Genomic DNA, 13,204 nt, shown 5'->3' on the forward strand with positions numbered 1-13,204 from the left:
TAGGTGCTGTTTCGAAGGGTTAAAAAGGTCACATCCTTCCAAAATGTCACATGTGTGATTAGGCAACCCTCATGAACCCGTACATATTAGAAAACCAGGTTTTTATCCGTTTGTTTTTTTATAAAGCTAGAAAAAAATATATATAGAAAAAAATAAAAAATATGAAGAAAATATGCATCACTAACTGTAAGTCGCTCTGGATAAGAGTGTCTGCTAAATGACTACCAAAAAAATATATATATATTTTTTCATAAATATGAAAATGAAAAAAAAGACGACTACCAGGTGAACGCATAACTTACCACGTGCCCGTAGCCAAACACGTCTTTAAATGACCAGTGGGGTCGAATCCGGGTGGGGGGGTGTGATAACTGCCTGAATGGAGGTGAAGCTTCACTTAATCTACTTTGAAGCAGAAAAAAAAATATGTAAAATTATTTTTTCAAAAATATGAAAATGAAAAAAAAGAAGACATGGGGGCGTGCGGGACGCACTCGCTAAGCGGACCGGCACATTGAACGCGGGTCGGCGACTCCCCGCTTGCCAGGAGCCCTCCGATAACGTGGACGGATCCTGCCGAGTAAGAAATTATACTCGGGAGGTGTTTACCCAGCTGACAGAGAGAGGGAGAGGGGACTCTCTCCAATCCCACTGACCTCACTGTTGTGTACATGCTGTCTGGACATTAAAACAGACCCAGTTGCTAGGTCAACCAAGCATAGACAGATAAGATAGAGAGACAATTCATACCCAGGGGAGTTACTGACTCTGGCCCAAATGACACCCTGTTCCCTACGTAGTGCACTAGGCTACTTCTGATCAGATCTAAAGTAGTGCACTACATAGGGAATAGGGTGGAGATTTGCTCACTGTCATTAGAATGAAGATTTCCATACAGGAGTTACTGTCTCTGTCCCAAATCTCTCCCTGTTCCCTACGTAGTGCACTAGGCTTCTTCTGACCAGATCTAAAGTAGTCTTCTAGATTTTACATGTTTTCTCCCTGTCGTTAGAAAATGACAATATGGTAATGACTTTAGTGGTTTCCTCCCCTTTGTTTTTATTGGTTGTGTGTTATGTGTGTTGTTGTGTTAGGTTTTTTCCCCTGTGTTCCTAATGGAAAATCCATTAACAATGAATCACAAACAAATTATATTCCAGTTGTGTTTAGACAACTTCATGACTGACATCCCCCAGTTCTGTTAAGACCCATTGAACTGGGTCACATTCTAAATGGTCACTTGTATTGATAGTCCATACTGGGCCTAACTGGGGTTAACCATACTGGAGGGTTTCTTTCACACATATTCCCTCATCTCCAGAACTTTACCTGATGTTCTTATCCAGAGCAACTTACCGTTAGTGCATATATATATATATGACTGTATGTCGCTTTGGATAAAACCAGTGTGATTGAAATAAATACCTGGATACTGGACAGTGCAGGTGAAGTTTCCTAGATTCCTGTTTCTTGTAATGGAATCAGGTATCAATTAATTATGAATATAAATAAACAAGTAAACAACAATGAATGGCAAATGCATTCACATTTTATTTGAATAAAGTGCAAACAACACTTTAGGTTGAATTAACAGGAAGTTAAAATTGTCTGATCTCATTTTCAATATTCAATACATTTTCAATAAAAGTACAGTAAGTGCAACCAACATTTCAACAGTAGGTTTACCTGCTACTTCTGCTTTTGTTTTTCAACATTACAATACAAATACAGTATTAATATCAAAAATAAAGTGCAACCAACATCTCTTCAGGTTGAATTAACAGTAGGTTTACCTGCTACTTCTGCTTTTGTTTTTCAACATTACAATACAAATACAGTATTAATATCAAAAATAAAGTGCAACCAACATTTCTTCAGGTTGAATGAGCAGTGGATGAACCTGCTACTACTCTCATTTTAATAAACAAACAATATTCAACAAAAGATCAAGTGTAACCTACTAGGCTACTCTTCAATGACTACAGATTATTTTCAAAAATATCAACTGATCAACATGATCTGGCCGCAGAAAACACTTCTCTGTGCGTTCACTATGTCGCCAGCAGTACTAAAAACTCGTTCTGCTGGCACACTGGTGCCTGGAATGCACAGGTACCGTTTAGCAAGGGTGGAAAGTACAGGTAGCTCTTTCTCCTGAGATCTCCACCACTTCATGGCATTTTCAGTCAAAGGCAACGCATCTTTTGCTCGGTACTTTAACACCTCTGCTCTGGCTGTCTCGCTTGTGGATTTTCTTTCTCTTTGGGTGAAGGAATCGCCAAACAGCGCATCTAAGGCTTTCTTCTTTCAAGGAGGTGACTCATTTGGAGCTACAATATAAGAAATATATTTCAAAATATAGTCATGTTTCTCATTAATACAAAACAACAACAATCTTTTATTGGTATCACAAGAAACACACCTGTGGTCTCTTCATTGAATCCTGACAGCTTTGTGCTTGAGCTTCCCTCGTCTTCCTCCTGATTTCCCATTGCTTGCATCTATTGATGTAAGAATGTGTGAACTGTTCAAATTTCTGCTCTGTAATACTGCACACATAAATTTAGAGGAAGATAAAGAACAGATGAGATTTGAGAGAGGACAAATGAAAGGGGAGAAGAGAAAAGAGCAGAGGAAAGAGGAGAAGAGTTACCTGGTGGGACACTTCTGCCTCAAAAACCAGTTTTGTGTAGACCTGTTCTCTGTCCTCTTTTTCCAGGTAGGGCAGTTCTTTAAATCGCGGGTCCAACGCTGATGCTGTTTAAAGAACAAGAATATTGCATTCATTGCATTATTAAATTAAGTTGACCTGAAATTGCAAGTGATGACCACCACCTCATACACAAAATAATCAGAAGATTACATTTTAGTATGTTTAAAAGAAATGTGGCACAGTGATGATGTAAAGCCACCATGAACTAAGAATTGTATTGCAGATATCTTGTTTACTTTTCCATATGAAAAAACAACTCAAATTCAAACTTGAAAACGCAAAGGTGTGGCATTTTACAAATTAATACAGTCTAATAACCTAAAATATTAACCAAGTTCATTTTAATTAAGACTCCAAATTAATTACCTATGTTGAGAGCATCTTGGGTGCCTCTGTAGCGTGTGGAGAGGTCACTGGCCATCACCCTCTTAATCTCTGCAACCAGGGTTGAGTCGTCTTCGCATGGCTGGAGGTGTTTCAGCAGTTTTGCTTGAAGAGGAGCAATTACAGAGAGAGTTGGCTGGTCTTCTTCACACATCACAGTGGTTGCCATTTTGACAGGACCCATCAACTGAACAATGTCATCCATGTTGGCAATATCACTCTCACTCAGCGTGCCTACATCTGTGACCCCCTTTCGTAGATCCTTGGACATCAGAGTTGCCATTATAGCTGGCTGTTGTTCCAAAAAACGTTCAAGCATTTCAAATGAACTGTTCCATCTGGTGATTTATGTCTTGTGGAAAGTACAGGTAGCCTGAGAGGGTATGTGGACAATATGTGTTTGTTTTCAGGTTGAAGTTGCCCTCCATCCAGCCGCCCTCAAGAGTAGGAGTGAGGAGAATTCTATCAACTCATGTGTTTACAGATATGTGACTTCAGTATGATCCTATGAACCAATCTGAAGTCAGATGTGTACATTTCATTGATAGGACCATGGGAAAGGTGGGTCCCCATAAACCATGTTATAAACTGATTGTCCTCATAAACCATATTAACAAGTATCTGTGTGTGTGTGTGTGTGTGTGTGTGTGTGTGTGTGTGTGTGTGTGTGTGTGTGTGTGTGTGTGTGTGTGTGTGAGTGTGAGTGTGTGTGTGGTGTCCCTCCGGATCCCTACGGCCCCTAGAGGCCAGGACCCATCCATCGAAAACAGCACAGAGTGCCACCCAGAAAACAGAAGCAGATTAACCGCCAAAAGCATTTCCAATGCTGTCACCTATATATATATCGCGGTATATATATATAACTATTTAAAAAAAGTATGCATATCCTATTTTCCATCATTATCAATTAAAATGAGTAATAATGTTGGCAGTTCACGCGTAGGATTTTAACATATAACCCGGATTGCCATTGAATTACATTTAATTCATTGACAAGCAATTATTATCCTAGCAAATAATTCCCGTGGTCCATCCCATACGCCCCCAACATCCCCACCCCCCCAGAACAGATGCCAGACAAGCACACACGCACATACTCACATACTCCAACACACTCAACCCCCCCTTCTCCACAATCCACCATAAAATCAGATACTCAACGGCTGTTATATCCCAGAGCCCAACTCGAGAAATAACCTGATTTACGAGTGCACATACAGTTAAAGCTGATTGAGAAAGCATGTAGATTGAGCAGAAATTGATAAGAATGTGAGATTTGATTAATCTACTTAATCTATGTCAAGTCCTAGGTGATGGAGATCAGATCCACCCTCTTCACCTGAGACACAAACACTCTGATGCCCTGTCGTAACCATTTTCCCAAACATCTCCGTGCGGTCAGACCTTTGATTATTTTGTTCCACCTGGGCCACAATGATAAACCCCCTCTCTGAGTCCGATTTTCTTTCTAGTTCCGAGTTAACAGTTGTTTTGAGCTTGGCACAAATAATGCTTCATTGACAGCATGGCCAATGTTGAATGTTTATCATTTTAAACTAGGAAAAGAGACCCTTAATCTAAGACTTGGGACCACACAGCCACCACTGAATATCAGGCTACTGATTGATTTGCAATGCTTGCAGTTAGCCACTGATTCCTTCTAAACCACTCATTGTTGAATTTGCGATTTCCAACTTGTTGTGTAATGTTTATGTCCAATGGCCGATGAGCACCGATAGGTTTTATCTATAATTTCTCTTCATTATTTCTCTTCATATGACAAGGATTAAAAAGGATTTGCCAGTAGATTGTCGACTTGATTCATGATGATGACTGCTAGCTAAGATTTTGAAAGTATGATGTTGACATGATCAGTCCAATCAAAGCTACTGTAGATATAACGTGATTTGATGTAGTTTTATCTGTGGCCAATGACCTTGAGCCTTCTTGGATGGGCATTTCTAATGTAACTCTATGGCAGCACCCAAGGGGCTTGAATTTTCTAGTTCTACCCTTAGACTTGGCGGTGACTAGTCTCCCCATGAGTGACAGAACACTGAGCCAATCACGGTGCAATGCTCCATATTTTCTGCTGGCTTGTCCCACCACCACAGAAAGCACTGAGCTAGGCTGAAACACCTGCATTTTGGAGCTGCCTTACTCAAGAAAACAAAAAAGAGACCATGTTTGTATGCAGTTTTATTAATTCAATGACATATTATTATTTTATTTTTTTTACATTGTTTGCAAACTGATATGTGACACATATTATTGCCAAAATAACATGCAAAACTGGCAAGCCCCCCCAAAAACAAAAAACATGTTTATTTCTTCATTAGCTAAATATGTGGGTCTCAAAACAGAATGACGGGTCGTCACTGGACACCTGTCCTTGTTCTCATCACATAAAGGGCTGTGAAAACAATGAACACAATATATTTTGGGATGTAAACCAGAAATATGAATCACTGATGATCCATACTGTTCTGATCTAATGAGATGGATGTAGTGTCTTCTGGGCCTTTCCCAGTCATGGAGGACAGAAACATGCAGCTGTGCACCTCACTGAAGACCACTACTGAATTGGGGGTAGGGAGGATATTGTGTCAGTAAATACATTTATGACAGGTTAGGGTTAGGCAGGATATTCCATGTCAGACTCTTTAATGCCACTTTTCTCAACATCATAGACTCCAAAGGATGTTAATTAACCCTTTTTAAGCTCATAAGACTTGTAATATTTTGATAGAGGGCTGAAAACCTCAGCCGAATGGGTTACAATTGACAATTTCTCTCTAGATATCGCCTCTTCCACAGATCGCAGGTTAGGGTATATATTCTGTCAGACTTTTCAATACCACTTATCTCAACATATTACAGTTTTTTTGATTGCTTAAGCACGATTTTCAAAACAGGGCCCGTGTTTTCAAAACACTACACACAATTAGCACAACCACACACCCAATTAGCAAAACACTACAGATCCTTTGCAAAATTAAACACTCTTGTAAAAACTATACACTTCTTTTTAAAAACCACACTTTGTTACCATATGAAACACACACGTTTCACAATACTATACTCTGTTTGCACGAGTTACACTCTGCTGTGATAAACCTAAAACACTTTTAGCACTTCTACTTCCCTATGATTAGAGTAGGCTACTCTCAACAAAGTACAAATATAATGTAAATTCACCAAACACTACACAAGACCAATGTTGCAGACTGAAGAAACTCATTTATTTCTCAACTCGCCCAAAATGTTGACATGGAGATTCATAATACTGTAACCAAACGTCACTTTACGTATTGTAAGTTCAAAAAAATTAAAAAAATAACTAGACATTGTCTCTTCGCCTAGCTGGATCTGGCCAGAGAATTTCATCAACATCGCAGGCAATGTTGTCATTAGCAAGACACCTTGGAAAGAAACGTCTTGAATGACGAATCCATCCTTGCATTGCTGCTACCTCCATCTGGTCACAGGCCTCCTCCATGGCTTGGATGAGGGGTACCTCAGCCTGGAGACGGAGATCATATACCTTCCACCGCCATGCCGAGAAAAACTCTTCTATAGGGTTGAGGAATGGAGAGTATGGTGGAAGATATAGGACGGTGAAATGTGGATGTTGCTGAAACCAGTTCTAAACCAGAGCAGAGCGGTGGAAAGACACATTGTCCCAGACAACAATGTATTGCATATGATCGATTTGATTTGCTGCTGTTATGTTGTGCAATTGGTCCAAGAATGTAAGTATGAGTGCTGTGTTGTAAGGGCCCATATGGGCATGGCGGTGGAGGACCCCATTCTGTGTAATGGCTGCACAGAGTGTTATATTACCCCACGTTGCCCTGGGACATTGACTATAGCCCTGTGGCCAATGATGTTTCTTCCCCTCCTTCGTGTTCTCGTCAGGTTGAACCCAGCCTCATCTACGTAAATGAACTCATGCTGGATCTCCTCTCCATCCATTCGTAAAACTCTCTGAAAAACAGTGTCAGGCAAAATTGTGTAGTTCAGTGTAGATCTAGTATACATATTACAGTACAGTAAAAGATTATGAGACAGTATGCAAGATCACACTGCTAAAGTGAATACATACCTCTGCATAATCATGCCGCAGTCGTTTCACCCTTTAGGAATTGCGCGAAAGGCACTCGATAAATTTGCTTCATTTGAATATGTTATTTTTTAGGATGCGTGCCAGTGTTGATGTTGAGACCTGATGGATATCGTTGAAAATGGCGTGGTTATTGACAATGTTAGCTTGGAGCTGCTTGAGTGTTATAGCATTGTTGGCCAAAACCATGTTTACTATCTCCCTCTCTTGCTGTTCTGTGAACATAGGAGGCCTTCCCCCTTGTCGTCCCTGACCCTCAATCCTATGTAGAAAAAAACAGTATACAATAGTACAGTAATTTCACAGGAAAAGGTAACAGAAGTGCTGATAGTGCATAGAATATAGTACCATAAGCAGTTACTGAAACCGTGCAGATGTTTTTGATATGATGATATTTTTACAATACCTATTTTCCAGTCGAAATGTTCTCATCACACTTGCCACTGTATATCGGCTTAGATTTGGCTGTACTCGCAGTCCAGCCTCCCTCAGCGTCAGGCCGTGGTTGACAATGTGGTCAACCAGTGTTGCGCCGGATCTCATTTGTCAGATTCGGTCCTCTTTGAGCACCTTCTTGTCTTCCTCTTCCCTCTTCCTCTTCCTCTTCCTCCCCTCCTCCTCCTCCTCCTCCTCCTCGTTCTCCTCCTCGTCCTCCTCGTCCTCCTCGTTCTCCTCGTCCTCCTCGTCCTCCTCGTTCTCCCTCGTTCTCCTCGTCCTCCTCCTCGTTCTCCTCGCCGTCCCTCCTCCTCCTCCTCCTCCTCGTCTTACTCTTTCTCTGACTCTTTCCATTGTGCTTGAAGACCGATGAACTCACCTGCTGCTTTTTATAGTGCTTATACACCTGATTGGTGTGTCTACAATTAAGCAAACGAGTGTTTGCACACCTGATGACTGTGTTGAACCAATTGGTTGGACGGTGTGGTAATTTGACAGTCAGTGCTTTGGTATTGCAAGGACGTGACTTCATGATAGATTTTTGTGTGTAATGTATGTTAAGTGTGTTTAGTGTTTTGCAAATCACTGTGTGTAGAGTTTTGCAACAAGTGTAAGGTTGACAATGTGCTTATAGTTGTGCAAATATGGGCTGATGTTTTGCTTCTTGAGTGTAAGGTTTTGCTAATAGTGTACTACTTTTAATTTTAGTGTGTAAGCAATCCAAAAAAACTGTAACACCCCAAAGGATGCCAGGTCAAGCTGTTTCTCGTAAGAAAAAACCAACATGTACAGAAATACAGTGATGAAAAAAAGCAGAAGTCCATTTAAAAAAAACATGAGTAAAAACACTGTCTAAGCTCTGTCCCACTCCCAAAATAATATGACCCAGGAATACACTGGGTATGTACCACACCGCTCATTCAGCTCTCCTCTCCTTCTTTCCTCTCCTTCTCCTCTCCTCTCTCAGCTCATCCTCCACACTCACCCCAATCTAGGTCAAGTGAGGGCCGAAGGAGAGCGTGTTGAGAGACCTGCTGCTGACTGTCAGGCAGTGAGTGATGCGGAGGGCCGAAGGAGAGTGTATTGAGAGACCTGCTGCTGACTGTCAGGCTGTGAGTGATGCGGAGGGCTGAAGGAGAGCGTGTTGAGAGACCTGCTGCTGACTGTCAGGCAGTGAGTGATGCGGAGGGCCGAAGGAGAGCGTATTGAGAGAGCACAACAGCTATTGGCTGAGTCACGTGAGCGAGAGGAACGAAAGCATTACGCACGTTGTTAGAACTTTTTACCAGTTGTAGGTAGGATATTTAGATTCCCATTATGGAGACACCTATTTCCAACCCTTTTCCCATTAAACATATTAATACGCTACAACTGATGCACGTCAAGAAATAATGGAGACAAAGCACTGGAAAACGACTCTGAGGTGGTTTAAACTGCATTCTAATGTTGACTGCTTAAAGAAAACATTATCAAGTGAATCGCTTTATGCATGCTCAGTTCTTGGTTCTCGGGGGCTGCCAGAGTGGAACTTTGAAATGGAAGTTATGGAACTCCTTCGCGTGGTTCTTTTTATGGGGGAAAATCCTCAATGAAACTGACATTAAATGAGGAGAATGATACATTTGCCTCTGTTGGCCATCAAGTAGCCTATTAATGTATATGCCATTATAGGCTAGCATTTGATACAATAAATATGTTGAAATGACGATATCACTCAATTAGTGCCACTTGTGTAGCCTACCTGGAGCTGAAAAACCTATTTAATAAGTAGCCTATAACTTCAGTTTGTTGTAGACTTGTGTTATTATGCTATTATTAATGGACATTTTTAGTTAATTAAATTTGAAATTATCAAAGCCGATCAGTTGTTAGAACGCAGTAGATTGATGGTAACGGTAGTCAGATTTGTCACGCCCTGGCTCTGGGGACACTTGTATGTTGAGCCAGGGTGTGCATTTCATTTGTGTATCTAGTATGTGTATTTCTATGTTGGCCAGAGTGGCTCCCAATCAGAGGCAACGAGTGTCAGCTGTCGTTGGTTGTCTCTGATTGGGAGCCATATTTAAACTGTCTGTTTCCCATTTGTGTTTGTGGGATCTTGTTTCAAGTCTGTTTAAGTTAAACCGTGAACTGTCACGTATCGTTTGTTGTTTTGATCGTGTCTCTAATTAAAGAGAATGTTTGCCTGCAACGCTGCGCCTTGGTCCTCATCTTTGGTAGACGATCGTGACAAGATTAGGCTATAGGTAAAACACATTTAAAAAAAATAAACACTGGCTGTTGTTGACAAGCATATTTAGTTCATATACATATTATTAATATTTAAATCAGTGATTGGTAACCAGTTTATAATAGTAATAAGGCACCCCGGGGTTTGTGGTATATGGCCATATCCCATACCCCATTGTGCCTTATTGCTTAATCATAGCAGTTAAACGAGTTAAATCAACATCCATTGATGGAAAATGATCTGGCGATTTTAATTAGGGCGAATTATCTTTTCTCTTGCCACATATTCAAATTCCTTTATTATGTTATGTCATAGCTTGCAATAATTATTATTTTGAGGAAACTTGAATTTAGCTTCTAAAGCCGTTACAAGTTACTATGATATTCCTTCTTAATTGGCTTGATAACATTATGGAAAAAGGGTTTATTGTATAATTATGGCAAGTCCTCTCTTGCTGTGAAAAAAAAAATGGGGCTAGTTTTCAGCCTTTTGCACGGGTTTTGAGTTGTCATTGGGTTAGAAATGTAGCTTCACCTGGCAACCCTGCCTCTGAGGCATACTGTATTGGACACGAAGCCGGCGCAGAAGAGTGTTATGGGTGGAAGATGGCACAATGATGCCATCTGTTGGTAAATGTTAATTACTGCAACTCCAGTGTTTTACCGGTGTACTTGAGATACCCGGATGTATTGCAATATACTGAACAAGACTGGTTACTCGCATCAATGCCTCTGTCTCGTCATTTAACATTCAAACAAAGAGTGGGAGATCTCAGCTTAATGCACGATACTTGTACGGCTCCGGTTAACTTGAATAAAGAAGTACTTATGTTTTAAAGAACAGTTGTTTTCTTTAGTATTTATTAGACAAGAAGATACAACGTGGTACCAGGAGTGAAATAACTCGATTTGACTCATCCATCATCGAGTTTTGGTCGAAAATGCTGAACGCCGCCAAGAGGCTTCACGTCAACTAGCTAGCTAACTTGACTAAAGTTAGATAACTAGCCACTGGGCTAACGAGACTGAGGTAAAAATAAAGTACAGGTGCAGTGATCGGTAAGGTGCTCTGACAACTGATGCTTAAAGTTAGTGAGGGAGATAAGTGTCTCCAGCTTCAGAGATTTTTGCAATTTGTTCCAGTCATTGGCAGCAGAGAACTGGAAGGAATTGCGGCCAAAGGAGGTGTTGGCTTTGGGGATGACCAGTGAGATATACCTGCTGGAGCGCAGACTACGGGTGGGTGTTGCTATGGTGACCAATGAGCTAAGATAAGGCGGGGATTTGCCTAGCAGTGATTTATAGATGGCATGGAGCCAGTGGGTTTGGCGACGAATATGTAGTGAGGACCATCCAACAAGAGCGTACAGGTCACAGTGGTGGGTATTATATGGGGCTTTTGGAGACAAAACGGATGGCACTGTGATAGACTACATCCAATTTGCTGAGTAGAGTGTTGGAGGCTATTTTGTAAATGACATCGCCGAAGTCAAGGATCGGTAGGATAGTCAGTTTTACGAGGGCATGTTTGGCAGCATGAGTGAAGGAGGCTTTGTTGCGAAATAGGAAACCGATTCTAGATTTAACTTTGGATTGGAGATTCTTAATGTGAGTCTGGAAGGAGAGTTTACAGTCTAACCAGACACCTAGATATTTGTAGTTGTCCACATACTCTAGGTCAGACCCGTCGAGAGTAGTGATTCTAGTCGGGTGGGCGGGTGCAAGCAGCGTTCGGTTGAAGAGCATTAATTTAGTTTTACTAGTGTTTAAGAGCAGTTGGAGGCTACTGAAGGAGTGTTGTATGGCATTGAAGCTCGTTTGGAGGTTTGTTAACACAGTGTCCAATGAAGGGCCAGATGTATACAAAATGGTGTCGTCTGCGTAGAGGTAGTATGGTATAGCTTGTACAGACTACCTGCATGTTATGGCTTGAATCACCTTTTGCAAACACTCATCTTCTGCAGTAGCACGTGAAATAACTGTCCACATTTCATCTGAGACTGGGCAACTCTCTCTGATAAGGTTTACATGTATGGTCTCGTCCTGCTCCTATATATCTGGTACCCCATTCCCCTTATTCTCAGGGAACTAGTCAAGTACAGAGAAATCAATGATGAGGATTTCTGGTGCGTCTTGGAGGTCTTGAAAGTCTCGATGGTCTCTTAGTCATCAGTTTCCTGTGAGATATACCTGCTGGAGCGCAGACTACGGGTGGGTGTTGCTATGGTGACCAATGAGCTAAGATAAGGCGGGGATTTGCCTAGCAGTGATTTATAGATGGCATGGAGCCAGTGGGTTTGGCGACGAATATGTAGTGAGGACCATCCAACAAGAGCGTACAGGTCACAGTGGTGGGTATTATATGGGGCTTTTGGAGACAAAACGGATGGCACTGTGATAGACTACATCCAATTTGCTGAGTAGAGTGTTGGAGGCTATTTTGTAAATGACATCGCCGAAGTCAAGGATCGGTAGGATAGTCAGTTTTACGAGGGCATGTTTGGCAGCATGAGTGAAGGAGGCTTTGTTGCGAAATAGGAAACCGATTCTAGATTTAACTTTGGATTGGAGATTCTTAATGTGAGTCTGGAAGGAGAGTTTACAGTCTAACCAGACACCTAGATATTTGTAGTTGTCCACATACTCTAGGTCAGACCCGTCGAGAGTAGTGATTCTAGTCGGGTGGGCGGGTGCAAGCAGCGTTCGGTTGAAGAGCATTAATTTAGTTTTACTAGTGTTTAAGAGCAGTTGGAGGCTACTGAAGGAGTGTTGTATGGCATTGAAGCTCGTTTGGAGGTTTGTTAACACAGTGTCCAATGAAGGGCCAGATGTATACAAATGGTGTCGTCTGCGTAGAGGTAGTATGGTATAGCTTGTACAGACTACCTGCATGTTATGGCTTGAATCACCTTTTGCAAACACTCATCTTCTGCAGTAGCACGTGAAATAACTGTCCACATTTCATCTGAGACTGGGCAACTCTCTCTGATAAGGTTTACATGTATGGTCTCGTCCTGCTCCTATATATCTGGTACCCCATTCCCCTTATTCTCAGGGAACTAGTCAAGTACAGAGAAATCAATGATGAGGATTTCTGGTGCGTCTTGGAGGTCTTGAAAGTCTCGATGGTCTCTTAGTCATCAGTTTCCTGTCACCAGCAGCAAGAGCGACGTCATTGATATACACAGAGAAAAGAGTCGGCCCAAGAATTGAACCCTGTGGCACCCCCATAGAGACTGCCGTAGGTCCAGACAACAGGCCCTCCGATTTGACACATTGAACTCTATCTGGGAAGTAGTTGGTGAACCAGGCGAGGCAGT

General features: G+C 41.5%; 1 protein-coding gene across 1 annotated transcript; it reads right to left on the reverse strand.

Moving 5' to 3' along the window:
* Positions 1-2,038: 2,038 nt before the first annotated feature.
* On the reverse strand, positions 2,039-3,413 carry LOC121540661 (E3 SUMO-protein ligase ZBED1-like). The gene is made up of 4 exons (XM_041849672.1): positions 3,080-3,413; positions 2,654-2,757; positions 2,423-2,501; positions 2,039-2,330 (listed from the first exon to the last, which is right to left on the reverse strand). The coding sequence occupies exons 1-4, from the start codon at positions 3,378-3,380 to the stop codon at positions 2,308-2,310; spliced, it is 507 nt and encodes a 168-aa protein (XP_041705606.1). The 5' UTR covers positions 3,381-3,413; the 3' UTR covers positions 2,039-2,307.
* Positions 3,414-13,204: the final 9,791 nt, after the last annotated feature.

The sequence above is a fragment of the Coregonus clupeaformis genome, unplaced genomic scaffold (genome assembly GCF_020615455.1).
Source record: "Coregonus clupeaformis isolate EN_2021a unplaced genomic scaffold, ASM2061545v1 scaf1161, whole genome shotgun sequence".
Lineage (NCBI taxonomy): Eukaryota > Metazoa > Chordata > Actinopteri > Salmoniformes > Salmonidae > Coregonus > Coregonus clupeaformis.